Below are 17966 nucleotides of genomic sequence, written 5' to 3' on the forward strand. Positions count from 1 at the left end.
GTGAGGAAGGAGGGAGGGGCAAACCGCTCTGGCCTCCACCCGAGAGAAGGGCCTCAAGCCACCCAGGTCCTTCAGCTCAGGGCCTCTGGGCTTCTGCTCAGCCATTCCTCCCCAGCCTCTCCCTTTCCATTCTTTCTGCATGCTGCTCTCTGCTTTAGGGCTCTGCTGCGATCAGGGCATCAGAGGATTCTTTGGGTGCCTGCCTCAGTTGTCCTGGTAGGGCAGGGAAAGAGACGGGACACCTTTCGCCACTTCTGCAACAGGGCTGTCATTTCCCCCGATTCCTGCCAGCTCTGCCCTATTCCACTTTTCTCTCCCATCACAGGGCCTGATCCTGCCTTGGAAGGTGAAGGATGTGCCCACTTGGGAAGGCTTTCATGGCCCAGCAGCCAGTTTGGTGTACTGGTTAAGAGCGCGGGACTGTAATCTGGAGAACCGAGTTTGATGCCCCACTCCTCCGCTTGAAGCCAGCTGGGTGACCTTGGGTCAGTCACAGCTTCTAGGAGCTCTCTCAGCCCACCCACCTCACAGGGTGATTATTGTTGCGGGGATAATAACATACTCTGTAAACCGCTCTGAGTGGGCATTAAGCTGTCCTGAAGGGCGGTATATAAATCTAATGTTATTATAATTATAATTATGATCACCTCCACAGCTGTCTTGGCTTGCTCAAACTCAGCATCCAGACCCGACATGTCCCCACCATGCGTGAACTGATCCACCCAGGCTTCAGAAGTGTTCTGCAAAGAAAACGTAACAGAAAGAGATCAGAAGGATGAATAATAGACTATGTTCTGAAAGCAAAAGGCACCTTCTGTGCTGACTGCAGGAAGGGCTATATCAGTGCTTAGTTCTCATGGCCCCTTCTTGCATGCCCAGGGTAAGACCTGTGGAAAATTGCCACCTTGGGAACAGGTAGCAATTTTCCACAGGCCAGTTTGGCTAGGGACCTTACGGTGTTTTGCCATCTTCTGGGCATGGAGCAGGGATCACTGGGGAGGAAGTATTCGTGAATTTCCTGCATTGTGCAGGGGGTTGGACTAGATGACCCTGGAGGTGCCTTCCAATCCTATGATTCTATGACTCTTGGTGAGCAAGGCGCAGATCAATCGGACAGACTGCTATTGGGAAGTTTGTGCCATGGCAGGGTCTGCTCTGCTCCTAGGTGCTGTTCTGCACATGTTCCTGGTTCTGGACCCCAGCATAGTGCCCCCCCTCCCCTCAACTTGGGACTGCCAAGCAACTGACTCATTGGCTCCACAAACCGAGCTGCAAGGGAGCAGCCCAGGGATCCTACCTGCTGCTGTATAAACTCAGCTGCCCACTGCTCTGCCTGATCCTGGTCTCTGGGGGAAATGGTCACTTGATTTGCCTCGATGGATACCCTCCCATCTCCAATCTGGCGAACAAACTTTAGGAACTGCATGGAGAAAGGAGAGACGGGGAGAGGCGTTCAGCAGATGTGATGCTCTCACTGCTCTCTGGACAAGCTGGGAGGCAAGACTAGGAAATGCCAACCAGGAGGAGAGACAGTCATTCAGCTGGGAGCAGGGTTGGGGGGGGTGCTTATTTTTTTTTTAAATTATATGGTCATCAGCAAGAGTTTGGGGAAGTCTGGTAGGCAAAAAAGGTCAGGGTGGAGGGAGTGGACTCCAAAATGACCTGCCAGTGAGTCTTCTCATCACAGATACCTTTCCCTGAGCCCCTCTAGGGTTGGCTGCTAAGTGTCAAGAGGGACAGAACTGGTCCAGAGGTCTCCAGTTTCTATTCCCTAGCATGATACCCATCCTTTCATGAAAGGGTTGGTTGGATCCAACCAGGTTTTCTACTTGTGTAAAAGATAGGAAGAGATCCCCTTGACCACCTGTGACAGGGATTATCGGACCAGCATGAATAAAAGCCATGTGGGGTCCGGCTAAAGTCAGGAAGAAAACTGGGCAAGACTAAGTGAAAAAGGTAGCTGGATTCAACCCGGCGTGTGTCTGCCCATCTCAGATTCACTGTTAGAAGCCAGAAGCTCACAAGTGGATGGGGGGCTTCCGATGTACAGATGGCCAGATTTCTATCACGCACTTTCATCCTCCGAGCACATGGTAGCAGTAAATTTATGAACACAGTGAGAGATAAGTGGGGTTGAGAGTGACTGGTTCGAAGCCAGGCCTTCCTGTTCCAAGCCCGCCACTTCTCTCCTGCACCCCCACTGTGTTTCTAACAATCTAGCACCCATATGGAAGTAAAAGTGGACCTTCAGTCGAAGTTCTCAGTACACGCTGGGCAGCTTTACTCGCCATCTGTCACCATCTGGTGTTCCTGGCATCCCTTACAGGATACCACTTTGTGTAACTGCATGACACTGTGAAGCCCTTACACTGTAAAGTTACCATATCATTCTTTTTCCTACACAAGAATGCCGTGTGCTCTTGTGGAAAAAGAAACATGTTACATCTTCGGGCAGGGGGGTGGGAGGGAAACCTTGAAAATGATGGTGACAGAAAAATGTGTGGTAAAATCAGCACCTAAAAATGGAGACAGCACAGGAGTGAATTTTCCCACATAAAGTGAGAAAAATAACATTTGTTTCCCCCACTCAGCACATCAGCTTAACAAATATGCCAACTTCCCTGTGAAAACGAGGGCAAGCGCTTCTCTCTGTGGCTTTTTTTTTTACCTCAGAGTTATTTAGTTTGGGGTCATCCACTTTTGCTAAGAAATCGTTGGCTGTTTTCTTAAGGTCATCTTCAGGCTGGTATTCCTCATACCTACAATCAGAAAGCACAAATTTGGTTCAGAAACAAGACGGAAAGATCCTATGTTTCTATTAAAGAAAAAAAACATTCTAAGGCTTTATTAGGAACAGCACAGTTGACTGGCCAAATACTTGCCCGACAGCAGCCTGTGGCAGACTTGTCAGCATAGCAAAGTATCTCCTACCGGATATTACAAGAGGGGGACAAAATGGTATCTAAAATGTATAAAATTTTGTTAAAGTGGTTTACTGAGGATGAAACAGTTAAAGGGCAAATGGTAAAGTGGGCTATAAATTGTAATAGAGACATCACAATGGATGCATGGGAGTACTTGTGGAAAAATACATTAAAAATATCAACATGTACTAATATAAAGGAGAATGTATATAAAATGATATATAGATGGTATTTAACACCTAAGAAATTAGCTTATGGGAATAGTCAAATGTCAGACAAATGTTGGAAATGTAAAAAACAAGAAGGTTCGTTTTATCATATGTGGTGGACTTGTGAACTGGCTAAACAATTCTGGGGGAATACTGTTGAGGTTATGTCAGAAATATTGCAGAAAAAAGTGAACAAAAACCCAGAGTTGTTGTTGCTAAGCATAAGTTTAGAAGAGTTTGCTATCCAAGATAGAACACTAATGTTTTACATGACAACGGTGGCAAGGATGGTATATGCACAATTATGGAAGACTCAAGAAATACCGACAATAGAAAATTGGATCCAAAAATTGTTGTATATGGCTGAGATGGACAAGCTGACAAAGAAAATGAGAGAACAAGAGTCTGAAGAATTCTTTATTAACTGGGGGAAATTTAAATTGTATTTGGAAAAGAAGTGGGATGTCAAAGGGAAATTATGTATTTTGGAGAATTTTTAAAGAGGGGGTAAAGTGATCTTTATGGAGGGAATATATATTTGTGAGTTTAAGATAAGAGAATGGTATTAAGAAATAACATTTTATTTTAAATAATATAACAATATATAGTAGATATAATTAGATAAGGGGTTGGAAAACTGTTGGAAGTCTACAAAGAAAAAGGGGGAGGAGTGGATGGGGGAAACTAGGATATGGGGGATAATAGATTATGTATGAACGTATTAACTCACCCAATAAAAATTTATTTAAAAAAAAAAGCAAAGTATCTCCTACCGGCCAGCATCTCACAACATATTTTTCTTAGGAGTTGCTGGGAATTTGCTTTTCACAGTTCTAATTTTATGTTTTAAAAGATAGGATCCACTTGGATTTTTAAAAATAAGAACTGTTCTGTAAGCTGCTGTATTTCTAACATTCTTATTCAGAGCCCCCTATCAATTTTTTCAGGCTCAAAGTACTTTTAAGCCCCCTGCCTAGCCCCAATGTGCTAGACGGTCGGCCTTTTCCTCGGCCTTCAGGCACAAAGGAAAACACAATTTTTTTCAACCAGGTTTTCCCCTTGATTGTTTACTCTGCCCCACATTTCCCACAAAGTCTTTGTTAAAAGGAGGGAGGGGTGTATGCCACAAAGTATCTATTACATACTTTACTGGATCCATACAGGAATACCAAATTCAAGTCCAGCAGCACCTTAAAGACAAACAAAATCTCTAGAGTGTAAGCTTTCAAAAGTCAAGCTGCCTTCATTAGATACCATGAAGGAAGCTTGACTCTCGAAAGCTTATACCCTCGTTTTTAAGGTGCCACTGGACTCGAATCTTGCTCTTCTACTGCAGACCAACATGACTACCCACCTGAAACGATCATATACAGGAATACGTGGACCGTACCTTCTCAACTAGAGATGATACACTGTACCCACAGTTTCTTGTTCAGTAATTAATGGGATGAGAGGAGAATCCTTGAAAGTACAACGCTGAGTCAGAAGCCTGAACATTTCTGTTGAATTGCGCATGAACAAATCCAACTGAGAACTCAAGAATAACTAAACATAGCTCTGGCCAAACACTGCCTTTGGCTTTAGAAAAGATTATGCTCCAGCACGCGCATATACAAGTGCCCCACATGCTTTGGCCTCTGATGACCTGAAGCAGGGCTTATTTTCTGGGGAAAGAGGTGGTGGAACTCAGTGGGTTGCTCGCGGAGAAAATGGTCACATGGCTGGTGGCCCCGCCCCCTAATCTCCAGACAGAGGGGAGCTGAGATTGCCCTCTGTGCCGCCGATCTCAACTCCCCTCTGTCTGGAGATCAGGGGGCGGGGCCACCGGCCATGTGACCATTTTCAAGAGGTTCCGGAACTCCGTTCCCCCACGTTCCCCCTGAAAAAAAGCCCTGACCTAAAGTATCACCTTCCACAAAAAGAACAGGAAGAACGAGCCACACCGAATTCAAGCTGCAAGGCAAGTCTCTGGGATGGGTACGGCTACTCCAGGCCAGAAGCATTAAGGGGACCCATTCTCTTCACTGCTCCCCTTCTAAGGGCCTTTCCCTCCAATCATTTTAAGTTAGACTGGTGAATCTGGCCAGGGTAAGAGACGGAATGGCTAGATAGGAGCTTGTGAGAAGAAAGAGGCCCCCCACAACACCAGAAGCCACGGGCACAGCCAGGACCATCCAGAACATCCCAAAAGCAGGAATAATCAAGCAATTAATTTCATTATATCCTTCCTTCTGGGATTTATGCATTCCAGATACGCTTTGCTTGATAATATTCGCCTTTTGGATGTTCTGGATGGTGCTGGCTGTGCCCTAAAAACGAACCTAAAAAAATTACAATTACATATAGACTAATAAAACAACCAAAAATAAAAACAACTAATCAACATACGAAAACAATCATAATACAGAAATAAAAACAACAAAAATAATCCAGACTAAAAGGTTTCCGATTTTTCTCCAAAAAAAATCATATCATGTCAAACCTACACTTTCTCTAAGTAATGATTAACAGCTTTCCTTTTTCTATTGTCAAAATCCCTTAATCCAGAAATCATTAAATCGTTGTTATCTATTTCATATAAATAGTCTATGAAGGGTTTTCATTCATCAACAAACAAACGTATTGACTTTTTTCTGATCAGTGAAGTAAGAAGTCTCAGCCACCTCCATCATCTTTGTCAGCCGTTTCTCTATTGTGGGTAGAGTTGAATTCTTCCCATTCTGAGCCTATAATAGTCTCGCTGCTGTAATCATAGACAGAGAGTGCCACAGACTTCTGGATAGGAACTTGTGTCAAGCACTTGGGACGCTCATGACTACACCACACTTCGGTCACCCCCTGACCCAATACAGTCTCCACCAAAGTGCTTCCTGGTGCCTACCTGGTCTTGGGGAAGAAATCCAAAGAGTCGTGAATGGAACAGAAACAAACAGGCAGCTCTGGGTGGCTCCCTGCCAGTTGCCTTGCCTTGCAAGGTACCAAGTACATCCCAGGCAGGTGAACCAGAGCTGCATGCGCACAGCTTGCCCACAGACACAGCCTCTCTCATTTCCCCGGGCTTGGCAACCTCTCCCTGTGCCCATGTGCTAACAAACCCCCCCCACCCTTCAGAAACTGAAACCTAATAGCACATCTTCTCCAAAAAAGACACCCTGTGGCAGTTACTTTCTGGCGGTACCTTCCCCCTCTCTCAGATGCCATGTTATCTGCAGAGGCTGAACAAGATTAGGGACCCCAGGTCCAACTGTTTCTTTCACAAGGAGGGCAAAGGTAACTAACCTCTAGAACAAGCTACAGAAGACTATCAGAAATTCTGAAGAAGAAATTTAAGCTAGGCAGTGGCCTTCAGCCCCTGCAAGCCGTGGACCCACCCTAAGTCCCAGCCTGGTAGCACCTTCTTGATGCTTTCCCCCCTTCTCTCCCTCATTCTCTTCCCATCTCCCTAACAGACAGTCTGGAACTCAAGAGTAAAAGGGTGTTCTGGAAGATTAGCCCTAAGTGAAAGAGAGCACCATGATCTCTCACTGCCTTATTATACAGGAACTTTCTCCTGCTGAAAGTCTCTTCAACTTTTAAACACGTACAAATTTAAGGACTGTTGGCATACTGTAATCCCATGATTCTGGCTGCTAAAGGCCTCCACGTTTTTCACTCTCTTTCTTAAAGACTGATCTACCAGTTCTAGACGGTGCGGGCAGAAGAGAGAGAAGAGCGTTGCTGTAGAGTCCGAAGGGGATCTCGTCCCATTAAAATCTCACCACATCATTGTGAGAAGAAGCCCAAAAACTTACCATTTATCAGCCAGTGTTTGGTCTTCTGATTCTCCCAGCCACAGCTTCTCTTCTGACTGCTCCAAATATTCCTCTGCCCACTTGGCAGGAGACACTGATAAGGGATCTTTGCAGAAACAAAGAATAATTGAAATGGGTGCAGGGGAACCTGCGCATTGCGGAACATCCCAAACCACCATCATCCATCACGGAGAAACCCCTGATTGCGATAGTTCGAAACTGAAACTATGAGAGCAATGCTAGGCTATTGCCATTTTTGAATACTGTTTTTCCTGACCTCGACAAAACAGAGCCTGGACCCAGTCAAAGTCCATTGGGTTTTAAAGTCCCATTTAAAATGGAACAAGTTAGTGGTTAAGTCAACAAGAAGGTTATTTCAGTATGCCATATTTCCCAACAAGCGGCAGTTGAAACGGGGGAGAGCAAATGCAAAATCCAACACAGAGCAGTACAGCTCCAAGCAGACTGGTTCAGCCCTCCAGCTGTGATACCTACGCCCCGTTTGGGTTCTCCCGTTTTCAGTTGGATAAGAAACCACAGAAATGAAAGCTGTAGTAAAGCAAAGAGGATCAGAAGGACCTGGAACACAAGGCCAGAGATCATGTAGGAACGTAACACCAGGCCATTGCTAAGGAAATGTCACATTGGCTATCGGGCCTCTGAGAGGACTGCCATCAAGAACAAAGAAGGCAACTGTTCACTGCAAACCAGCCACTGAGGAAGAACAAGAAGCAACTGGTTTAAATTGCATTTGCAGATTGAGGTGGGCTACTGAGGCAGTAGGGGCAAACCTCCTCATACCACCAACGATGCACCCACAAGGATCTGGCTTTTTCTCCCATCAGTTCGATCCCATTTACAGCGCGCCTTTCTCCCCAATGAGGACTGAAAGTGACTTGCATCATTCCCCTCTCCTCCACTTTATCGTCACAACAACCTTGTAAGGTAGACTGGCCCAAGGGCACCCAGCAAGCTTCCATGGCAGAGTGGGGACTCGAGCCCAAGCCTCCGAGACTCTAGTCCGACATTCTCACCACTCTGGCTCTTCCTGCAATTACTTCCCCAAATTCAAAGAGTACCTTGAAAAGGAAGGGGGGGGATAGCTCTGTTCACACATTTTAAGGCACACGGAAGTGAAATCCTAAGCAATACCCTTCCAAGTCCGGTGAAGTCAACGCCCTTAGACTGCAGGGGGCAGTTTTACTCTACTTAGGGACGACCCTGTAACAGCTTCAGGGTGGACAATACACGATGCCAGTCTCACCTGTAACCTCTGCAATGAATTCCTGGGACCAGTCAGCTTCGCTATAATCTGCTGCAACGTCAACTGTACTGTCAGCAGCATCAAGGAACTCCTGTGCCCAGTTCTCAGACAGGGCCAGAGCAGCGACTCCCGGAGCTGAGGAGCAGGAGGCAAGGCGGCAGAGCAGGTGTTAGGACACAAGTGCCCGAGGACCCACCCAAACGAGAAAGCCATCCTATAGGAGAACCGGCTTCCTTAACCTTTCTTACCAAACCCATTAAGCTGCCCCACCCCTGCTGAAGGACACACATATCTCCGCAAGAAACAAACAACAGACTACTAGATTAAGCACTCTGTCCTACCGCTCCTGATGGAAGTTTTATCGCCCTTGCACCCTGTTCATACAAAGATCTCACCTCTTTGAGGGGCCTGCCGAAAGCTGGACTGCTCAATTTCCTGCATCTCTGCCAACAGATCGTCCATCTTGAACGTCTGTGGGGCACGGGACAACAAAGGGCCATTCTGCTCTTGGAGGAACTCTGCCACAAGCTACAAGAAAAGTATTTATTGTTATTTTTAAGCATCTACGACCTGCCCATTCTCCAAGCTCAAGAAGGGTTAAAATATACACTGTAAGTCTAAGGCATATAACAATCCATGTCAGAACAATATACGATAACCAATTTGTTGATCCAGACAAGAGAAATCTTCACCTCAGTAAGCAGAATACCACTCCACAGCCTCCAGCATGCCTGGGAAAAAGCCCCTCAACAAAGAACCAGGGCACGCACCACCCCAAACAGCAGCAATGATGGCACCTCTGGACCTTTCTCAGGGAGGCCGTCCTAAACATTCAGAGCCACCACAAATAATGCCAACAACTGAGCCAAGGGGAAGGGCATCTCTCAAAATGATGTCAGAAGATGGTGCAGAGGCAACTGGAGTGGATCGGGGTTCATATATGTAGATGATCTTTACAGGGAAGAACGAGCACCCTGAACTGAGCCTCAAGGCATGTGGATCAGGCTTCTTCAGAACACGTACAATATTTTCGTAACAGGTTGCCCTAGTCAAAACCCATGCCACTGTCTTTTACACAAACTGAAGCTTCTATGTTTTCTTCAAGGGCACATTACAACAATCCAGTCTAAAGGATAGGTAGACTGGTGTAGCCGTAGGAGAGCAGAGTGCAGAAGGAAGGACAGCTTCTCAAGAAGATGTAATTGAAAGAAGGCATTCCCAGCAACAGCACCAACCAGCTTCGTCCTCAAGCACCTGCCAATCCAGGCTAGGCAAATCCATCCCACATGGGACATAAGCCTTTCCAAACAGAATCGTTTCCATCTTGTCTGGGTTCAACGTCAGCTTGTTGCAGACACTCTTTGTTCCGAGCATGCAAATAACTTCCAGAAGCTTAGCTGAAGATACAGATATATACGTAAGAAACTGGTTGTCTTCAGTGTATGGATGAAACTTGCCAGTTGCACAGTTGTGGATTACCTCAGTCAACCTGACGAATACCGAAGAGCACCGAATCCTGTTGAATTCTATGGGTCAAATCCTAGACAACGAACCAACTGTTATCCCTGACACAAACTATTTGCATCAAAACTATCAGAGTGAAATTCTCTCTTTCGCCTTCACGCGATGTTCTTCAAAGTTCTGGAGCAACTGGTTGGACAAGGGGTGAAACAGGATACTGGAGTAGATGGACCCCCAGCCTGATCCACCAGAGCACCCCCCACACTCTCAGAATCTACTGTATCAAAAACTTCAGGAAGTGCAGGGAGGATTCCAAGGGATACCTTTCCCTTACCTACCTCTAAGCAAAATAGTAAAGAGTCCAGGAGCACCTTTAAGACTAACCAACTATATTGTAGCAGAAGCTTTCGAGAGCCACAGCTCTCTTCATCAGATGCATCGAGAGCTGTGGCTCTCGAAAGCTTATGCTACAATAAAGATGGTTAGTCTTAAAGGTGCTACTGGACTCTTTACTATTTTGCAACTACAGACTAACACGTCTAACTCTTCTGGATCTACATGTAAGCAGAAATCATCCACCAAAGCAGCTGAGGCACCTCAATCACCAAGCCAGGTTTTAAGGTCTCCATGGTAAATCTGCCGTTCAGGTATACCTGGATGTGCTCTGCCTCCCCTCACTCAATTAATTCATCACTTTTTTCATCAACCAAGATCCAGTTAGCAAGAACCCTATTCAAAGGGACTGATCCAAGACTATCCAAACAAATGTGAAAGTTAATGCTTTGGACTTCTGGAATAGGTCACAGGATCCACTTTCAACTTGTCATCCAGCTGGGTGAAAGGGACTTTATCAGCAAAAAAATCTACCAACATCTTCACAGCCCCCCCCCCTACCACAGGGATGACCTTAGATGCTAATAGATCATTAAACACCTTCAGTAATGTAAGGGCAGGGCACAGAGTGGGAACATGCGTGCATGCATATGAAGTGGCCGTGGGAGGAGCCAAAACAGAACGGATGAAAGAAGGCAAACACAGCAACCGAAAGTAGAAAATCTTACTTCATCTTCTGAGGCTCTTCCAAGTGGTTTAGACACCTACAGAAGAGAAAGCCCTGTTAGCCAACGGTAGGACATTTTGACATGCACTTTCTGTTCCCTGTGCCACTTCATCCTGTCTAAAATTGGTTCTTGCATATCTCCTATAGCTTCCTATCCTGCCAAAGTTGCACAGCATCAACATCAAAAGCCACAAATCATACAACCTTCTTTCTTGCCTAATGTGCAACACTGTTCCCCCACATACACAGCCAGATTTTGGGGGGGGGGGGGGGAATCAGGGAACGGCATGCAGAAGGTCCCAGATTTAATCCCTGGCATTACTAGTTAAAAAGATCAGGGTAGCAGGTGATGTGGGGAAAACACACTTGCAAGGGGGCAAATATTCTCATACTGAAAGACTGGCACAATATAGCGAATATAACACCTATACTGCACCAGCTGCATTGGTTGCCAGTTGAGTACCAGATCACGTTCAAGGTTTTGGTATTAACCTATAAAGCCCTATGCAGACTGGGACCAGCGTATCTGCAGGACCGCCTCTCCCCATATGTGCCCCAGAGGACACTCCGATTGAGAGAGAAACACCTATTGGTGGTCCCTGGCCCCAGGGAGGCCCGCCTGGCCTCAACCAGAGCCAGGGCGTTTTTGGTCCTGGCTCCAGTCTGGTGGAATCTACCGAGACCAAGGCCCGGCAGGATTTGCTATCATTTCGCCAGGCCTGTAAGACAGAGATGCTCCACCAGGCATATGACTGAGGTCGAGCTTGGCCTCCACAGACTGAAAAATGAAGAGGAATTTAAGATCTGAGCCTTCCCTATTACAGGCTGTCCACCCCCTTGCTCTGCTGAGTTGAATTGCTGTTTTATTGATTGCCGCCATCTGGTCACTATATTGTATATTAGTGTATATTTATGATTGAATGTTTTAAAATTTTGATTGTTTTTATATTGTATAAATTAAAATTTTAATGTGTTTTTAACTTGTAATCTGCCCTGAGCCCTTCATGGGGAGGGTGGAATAGAAATGCAAAGTAAATAAATAAATTAAATAAATTAAATTTTTACTAGAGATGCACAAACATACTTTACTTTCAACCTGGCAACTTCAGAAAAACCCCATACAAAAAGTACCCATTACCTAAATGGGTGAATCGCTAACTTTGTCAGACTAGGAGAGGAGGAGGAGGGAGACCCTTGGGGGAGAACCACAACTGCTTCCCCTCTCCCCCAAGCATGACTGCACATCCCCTTGATTATCTTAGCCAGGGAAGATCCAGTACTGCTCACCCCTGCTAAGTGGGCCTGATAGGGCAGAAGCACCGTCAATCAAATGGGCAGTTTCTCTTCCAAGCAGCACCAGTCCCTGAAGATTGCACCACAGAAGCATAGGGAGGCAGTCTTTTCCATTTTGCCCCAGGAAACCACCTCCGGCTCAGAAGCTCCATGCAGAACTCTTGGCCTCGGCCAAACCACCCACCTTCCACAGTAGGGAAGCAGAGGGCAGCCCCACCCCACTCAAAACAAAAGCATGCCCCATAGGCCCCCGGCTGCTATATCCTCCTTTTCCGTGTGGGAAGGGCCCCACCAGACTGGGACAGGCACACGTGACTCCAGCACACCTGCAGGCTTACGGTGAGGTATTTCAGCTCTTAAACCAAAGCCCCAGAAATATAAAAATAGACACACTGCTCAACGTTGTCCAGTAATCCCTCATAATACTTAGGGGAGGGGAAGAGCATCTGCTTGACATGGAGAAGGTCCCCATTTCAATCCCAGGCACCTCCTATTAAAACAGCATCGGGGAGCAGGCGACGTGAAAGGCCTTCACCTGAGCCCCTGCAGAGCTGCTGCCAGTTACAGCAGACAGGATGGAACTTAACGGACCAAAGAGCGGATTCAGTATGAAGTAGCTTTATGTGTCTTATATCATCATACTGTCCTAATATTACTGCTGAAGAAGGGAGGCAAACAGAAACCCCCCTCTGCTATTATCATCACCTAGCACAGTGGCCCCCAACATGGTGCCCGGGGGCACCATGGCACCCCTCGACACTTTTCTTGGAACTTGCTTAGAAAGTTGGTGGGCGCTTCTGATCAACTGCTGGAGATCAGATCAAAACAAAATTATCTCAGCATCAGCTGCCACCACAGGGGTGGTGCTTCCCGATGTATTTTTTAAATCACTCCTCTTCTCCCCTGCACTTGCGCTTCCTCTGTCTGTGTGGCCACTTTGGTGTTGGCTCCACATCCTACGGCAACCATTTTGTGACTTTGCCCACCACCCTGTGTCAGAATTCCAAAGGTGCCCGCAGGCTCAAAATGGTTGGGTACCCCAACCTAGTATAATTTAACAAGTTCTTACCAGACCTCAAAAGCAGTCAAGACTTTCCCCGCCTTGTTCCACTTACCCCCTCAGGTGCTGGAGCAGCGGGAGGCCAAGCCAAGGGACTTCGCAGCCTCTCCTGTTGCAGGCCTTTGTCCTGTGTGAAGTGGCTGGCGAGCTTCATCAGGGGGTTGGCGCCCCCACACTCGGCTTCCACCAGCTCCCTCATGGCCATCGTGAGCGGCAGGAGAAGACTGCACTGGACCCCTCCTCACCCTGTGCAGAGAAGAGGCCAGCACAGCAGAGTCAGAATGGGAGGGCTGCTCCTTCTCCCAGCCAGCCCACAACTTTTCTGCTTTTTTACCCACTGGGTAAGGCAAGCTAGTCCAACAAGTTTCTGCTCCAACAACAGGGCAGATTTCCAAAAGGCGATAGGGGAACCCACAGGCAGATGAGGGAGGTGCAAAATGGCGCCTGCTTCCACAGTTGCAAGGCACTCTTCCACTGATAATTACTGAATTAATCCAGAATAACCGCACCTCGGCACTGCACATCCAGTCGCTTAGGCTAGTAGCTGATTTCTTAAGAAAGGTGGGAGAAAAACCTTTTCTATCTCTTCCTTGCTCTAAGGGGCCCAGGACACACGACTTGGGTCTCCGTTCTTCTAGCCTATCTTCACAACAACCCTGTCAGATAGACTAGGCTGATAAAAAAAAGTCAGCCTGGGCCAGCAACCGGAGCACGGCCAGGAACAGCCAAGTTCAAGTCCCTTTTTCCCATGAGACTTGTTGGGCGATCCATGCATCTGACGAAGAGAACTGTGGTTCTCGAAAGCATATGCTACAATAAAGTTAATTAGTCTTAAAGGTACTAATGGACTCTTTACTATTTTGCTACTACAGACTAACATGGCTAACTTCTCTGGGTGATCTTGGGCCATGCTTTCTCTTATAACCTAGCCTACCTCAACGGGTTGTTGTGAGGAGAAAAGAGTCCATGTATGCTGACCTAAACTCCAGGGAGAAAGAGTGGCATAAAACATCCCCAGTAAATAGAACATCCCCAGGGCACTCAGCAAGCTTCAGGCAGGCAGGGTTGGAGGGTCTCCCCCATCATTCCTCCCTAGTGGAGCTCCTGCCTTCCAGCTCAGAAGAGCCCATCCACCCAGGGGGATCACTCGACCCGCTACATGCTTAAGAACAGACTTTAAAATGAAACATGAGAATGCAGCAAACGCGAGTCTTCAGTAGGGCTGCAAGCTCTGGCTTGGAAATTCCAGAAGATTTGGAGGGCGAAGCCAGAGGAGGGCAGGGTTCGGAGAGGAGGGTCTTCTGCTCGGCATAATGCCAGAGTCCAGCCTTCGAGGAAGACATATTCCCCAGGGAAACTGACCTCTATGGCCTGGAGATCAGTTGCAATTCCTGGAGATCTCCAGCCATCACCTGGAGGCTGGCAAGCCGACTAATGGGTGAAGAGCGGCCTCTGCTCCCTTCCCAGCTCCCTTCCCAGAGTGCATTATGGGGCAAAAGGCAAGCGTGATCTGCGAGGCAGCTGTTACTCCCCCACCCCACCCCCGTCCCGGGCTGGAGCAAAGGGCAATTCTGCACACGCTAGGGTTGCCAGGTCCAGGTAGGGAAATTCCTGGAGATTCTGGGGTGGAGTTTGGAAAGGGTGGGGTTGGGGAGGGGAGGGGCCTCTGCAGGGTATAATGCTATAGAGTCCACCCTTAAAACTGCCATTTTCTTCAGGGGAACTAATCTCTGTGGTCTGGAGAGCCATTGTAATTCCTGGAGCTCTCCAGCTACCTCCTGGAGGCTGGCAACCCTAGCACAGGCTCAGAGTGCTCCTGGCTCGCATCCCAGCGGCGCTGCAAAGCCAGTCCCGGGCCGGGGCGGCGGGGCACAGCCCAGAGCCCGTCCAGCCCTCGCGCCCCCGCCCCTAACGCGCACGGGGAGGCAGGAGGGCAGCCCCCGCCTCGGGGCCCCGTCGCTCGCCTCCCCTCGGCCTCCTGCGCGCCGCCCGCGCCCCACTCACCAGCCTCGCCGGGCCTGGCCTTCCCCGCCCGAGGCGCGCCTTTCCCCGACCGGCAGCTCAGCGGACTGCGGGGGGCGGGGGGGGGGCGCTGCAATGGCGGCAGCCGAGCCGGGGCGGCGGGAAAGCTCCGCCCGCCAGGATCGCGCAGCAGCGGGGCGGAGCCAGCCTGGGAGGCCGGGCGGCGGGCGGAGCGGAGCCCGCGGGACGGCGCCGTTGGGGCGCGCCAGGCGAGGCGGGGGCTGCTCGACTCGAGGGCGGCGCTGGGGGGCTGGAGCGCGCCTGGTCCGGGCGCTGCGTCCCTCCCGGGGCGCTTTGCCCGCGGGGCGCAAGACGCGGGGCGCCGTCTTTGGGGGCATGGCAACAGGGGAGCCTTATTCGCTCAAGAGAGGAAAGCTGCAACGTTGCCTGCAACAGAAGAACGGCTGGAGAAGATGATGATGGAAGGTGCCGAGGTGGCCTGACTTACGTCCTGGATTAGCAAAACAGTAAAGAGCCCAGTAGCACCTTTATGACTAACCAACTTTATTGTAGCATAAGCTCTCGAGAACCACCGCTCTCTTCGTCAGATGCATCGGAACCACAGCCCTCTTCCTCAGATGCCTGGTCAGATGCATCTGATGAAAAGAGTTGTGGTTCTCGAAAGCTGACGATGCATCTGAGGAAGAGAGCTGTGGCTCTCGAAAACTTATGCTACAATAAACTTGGTTAGTCTTAAAGGTGCTACTGGATTCTTGACTATTTTGCTACTACAAACTAACACGGCTAACTCTCTGGATCTAAGTACTTGATTAGGGAAAGCTCTTTCAAATTTCAGAATTAATTTCCATAAAAATCAGCATAGTTGTACTAAAAGAAAAAAATGCTTTCATATATACAGTTTTATGTGGGTCATGGGTGCAGTTCACAGATCTTGTGCACAAAAAATATCCCTCGGAGAGATTATTCATTGGTTCTATTCAAAGTTTTATCATTTTGTAAACTCTTGACATTGAATTCTAAAGCTTATCAGTAATTAAAACAATCTTGTGCAATAATGAAAACTTTTGCTGATTCTTATTTTGACAGCACCCACTGAATACAATATTTCTAATCATACCATAACTGGTTGGTGTAAGTCTGATTCATGTGATTTGGTACATTTTCTCCAAGAATCGTTCTTTGCAGAGACAATCAGAATATAGAATTGAATCAGCCTTCATACCACCTTTGGATTCGTAGGTTAAAGATGTCTGCTTTCTGAAGGAATAATAAAATAGTTGTCTGCCTGTCTCCTGAAATCTTACTATATAAAATGCAATCTGTATTAACGATGACTCACCTTTTATCCAGGCGCAGGCGCACTGAGAGGCCTGCAAGTGCGCCTGTGCCAGGCTTTTGAATGGCCGCCATGGGAAGGCCTGGCGCACTGGCCTAGAGGAGGCTGCCACCACCATGGGAAGGCCCAGCACACTGCCCCAGCTCGGAGGAGGCTGCTACCATGGGCAGCCCAGCCCGGAAGAGGCCATGTTTGAAAGTATGAGCACCGCTGGGGCAGCACAACAGCCCCTGGAGAGCTCCTGCACTCTATAACAGGCCAATTTTGGCCCCAAACAGGCCAAAATCAGTCAGCTGCATGGCCCCATATGGGCTTCTCCAGAGGGTCGCATAGCCTTGGGAGGGCCGTGCCGCCCACACAGCAACGCAGCATGGCCCTCATAAGGCCCTGCTAGATTCTATTGCACTGTTAAACACAATGGACCTCTTGCGCTCCACATATTCTGAGTTTCTCAGCATCTTACAGAGACAAAATTAGTCTTTTAAAGCACTGATGCAAATATTTAAGCTGCTCCTTATTTTAAATTCAGCATTTTTTTCTTTTTCAGAAAATGAAACCAATCCCAAATATATTTACAATGCTGCATTTTATCCAGTACCTGCCTCCAAAAAAAGACAACAAAATTTGGGTTTAACTGCCTTATTTAAGTGGTTTCATATATATATGCTTGTAGAACAAGTGCAACCAAAGAAAAAGACAATAATATTGACTGTGTGGTGAGTTACTGAACAATCCAAACTATCAAAAGCTGACGTTGACACTTCATGAGGCTTCCAACATTTTGAGAGACTAACGCATTTGTAATTACAATATAATGCTATCCCCCGCCCCACCCCCCAAACCCCACCATTCATGCCCGTGAATGTTTATCCAACTAATTCCAAATGTCACATTGGAACATCGGCAAAGCATTTTGGAGTTTATGGAGAGTCTATAAAATAAATCTCTATTTTAAAACCTCATACTTAAGCTAACTCTTTTCAGGAAAGAAATGTTTTCCAATATAAGTAAGTACAGAATATATATACAGGGGTGAGTTAGAAAGCAGATGTTATAAAAGGGTCATTCATATCAAAACCTGGCAGCCACAGAGATTATCTATTACTACAAGGTTCAGCTCTCTGCATTCGCAACAAATATTTATGGTGACTTTACAAAAGTGTAGCAAAAGCTAAGAGACTGCACAAAGAAAGAAAGAAACAGGTCAACAACATTTTTCAGTCCTGGACAATTTCTCCAAAAGCATTCTTTCATATTCAGTAGTTGTATTAAAGTTCAACAGCTGATAAAATGGTTTCTATCTACATTTATCTTGACAGCCGAAACTATAAACTATATAACTCATTAAAAATTCCTATTAATTAACAGCCTCCAGGGGAAGGGGGGAAAGGCAACATTAAATTCAATAATAAACAATTCATGGACTAATTGTGTTGATTTATCACATCCATACATTATTAAATTATTAAAAACAGAAGAACTGATTGAAGAGTTAAGCTTATAGTAAACAAGCAAAATGGCAAGTCACAAATGTGGAAGTGAATAGCAGAGTCATACAATTTTTGAAATTCAATATCTTTTGTGA

General features: G+C 47.1%; 1 protein-coding gene across 5 annotated transcripts in view; it reads right to left on the minus strand.

The window, feature by feature from the left end:
- PEX5 (peroxisomal biogenesis factor 5) overlaps positions 1-15167 on the minus strand; it is a 38839-nt gene extending 23672 nt beyond the window's left edge. For 2 of the 5 annotated variants that reach the window (XR_008598488.1, XM_055002315.1), the window contains exons 1-9: positions 15067-15167; positions 13118-13308; positions 10711-10746; positions 8584-8716; positions 8189-8323; positions 6925-7030; positions 2669-2759; positions 1298-1420; positions 648-740 (exon numbers count right to left, since the gene is read on the minus strand). Coding sequence is in view for 4 of the 5 variants with exons in the window: in XM_055002315.1 (XP_054858290.1) it covers positions 648-740; positions 1298-1420; positions 2669-2759; positions 6925-7030; positions 8189-8323; positions 8584-8716; positions 10711-10746; positions 13118-13267 (867 nt within the window). In the remaining variant the exon portion in view is untranslated. Of the gene's footprint in view, positions 1-647; positions 741-1297; positions 1421-2668; positions 2760-6924; positions 7031-8188; positions 8324-8583; positions 8717-10710; positions 10747-13117; positions 13309-14424; positions 14512-15066 lie in introns of those variants that run through there. The other 3 variants (XM_055002316.1, XM_055002317.1, XM_055002318.1) reach the window with 3 other exon arrangements.
- Between the last annotated feature and the right edge of the window lie 2799 nt (positions 15168-17966).

The sequence above is a fragment of the Eublepharis macularius genome, chromosome 18 (genome assembly GCF_028583425.1).
Source record: "Eublepharis macularius isolate TG4126 chromosome 18, MPM_Emac_v1.0, whole genome shotgun sequence".
Taxonomy (NCBI): Eukaryota; Metazoa; Chordata; class Lepidosauria; order Squamata; family Eublepharidae; genus Eublepharis; species Eublepharis macularius.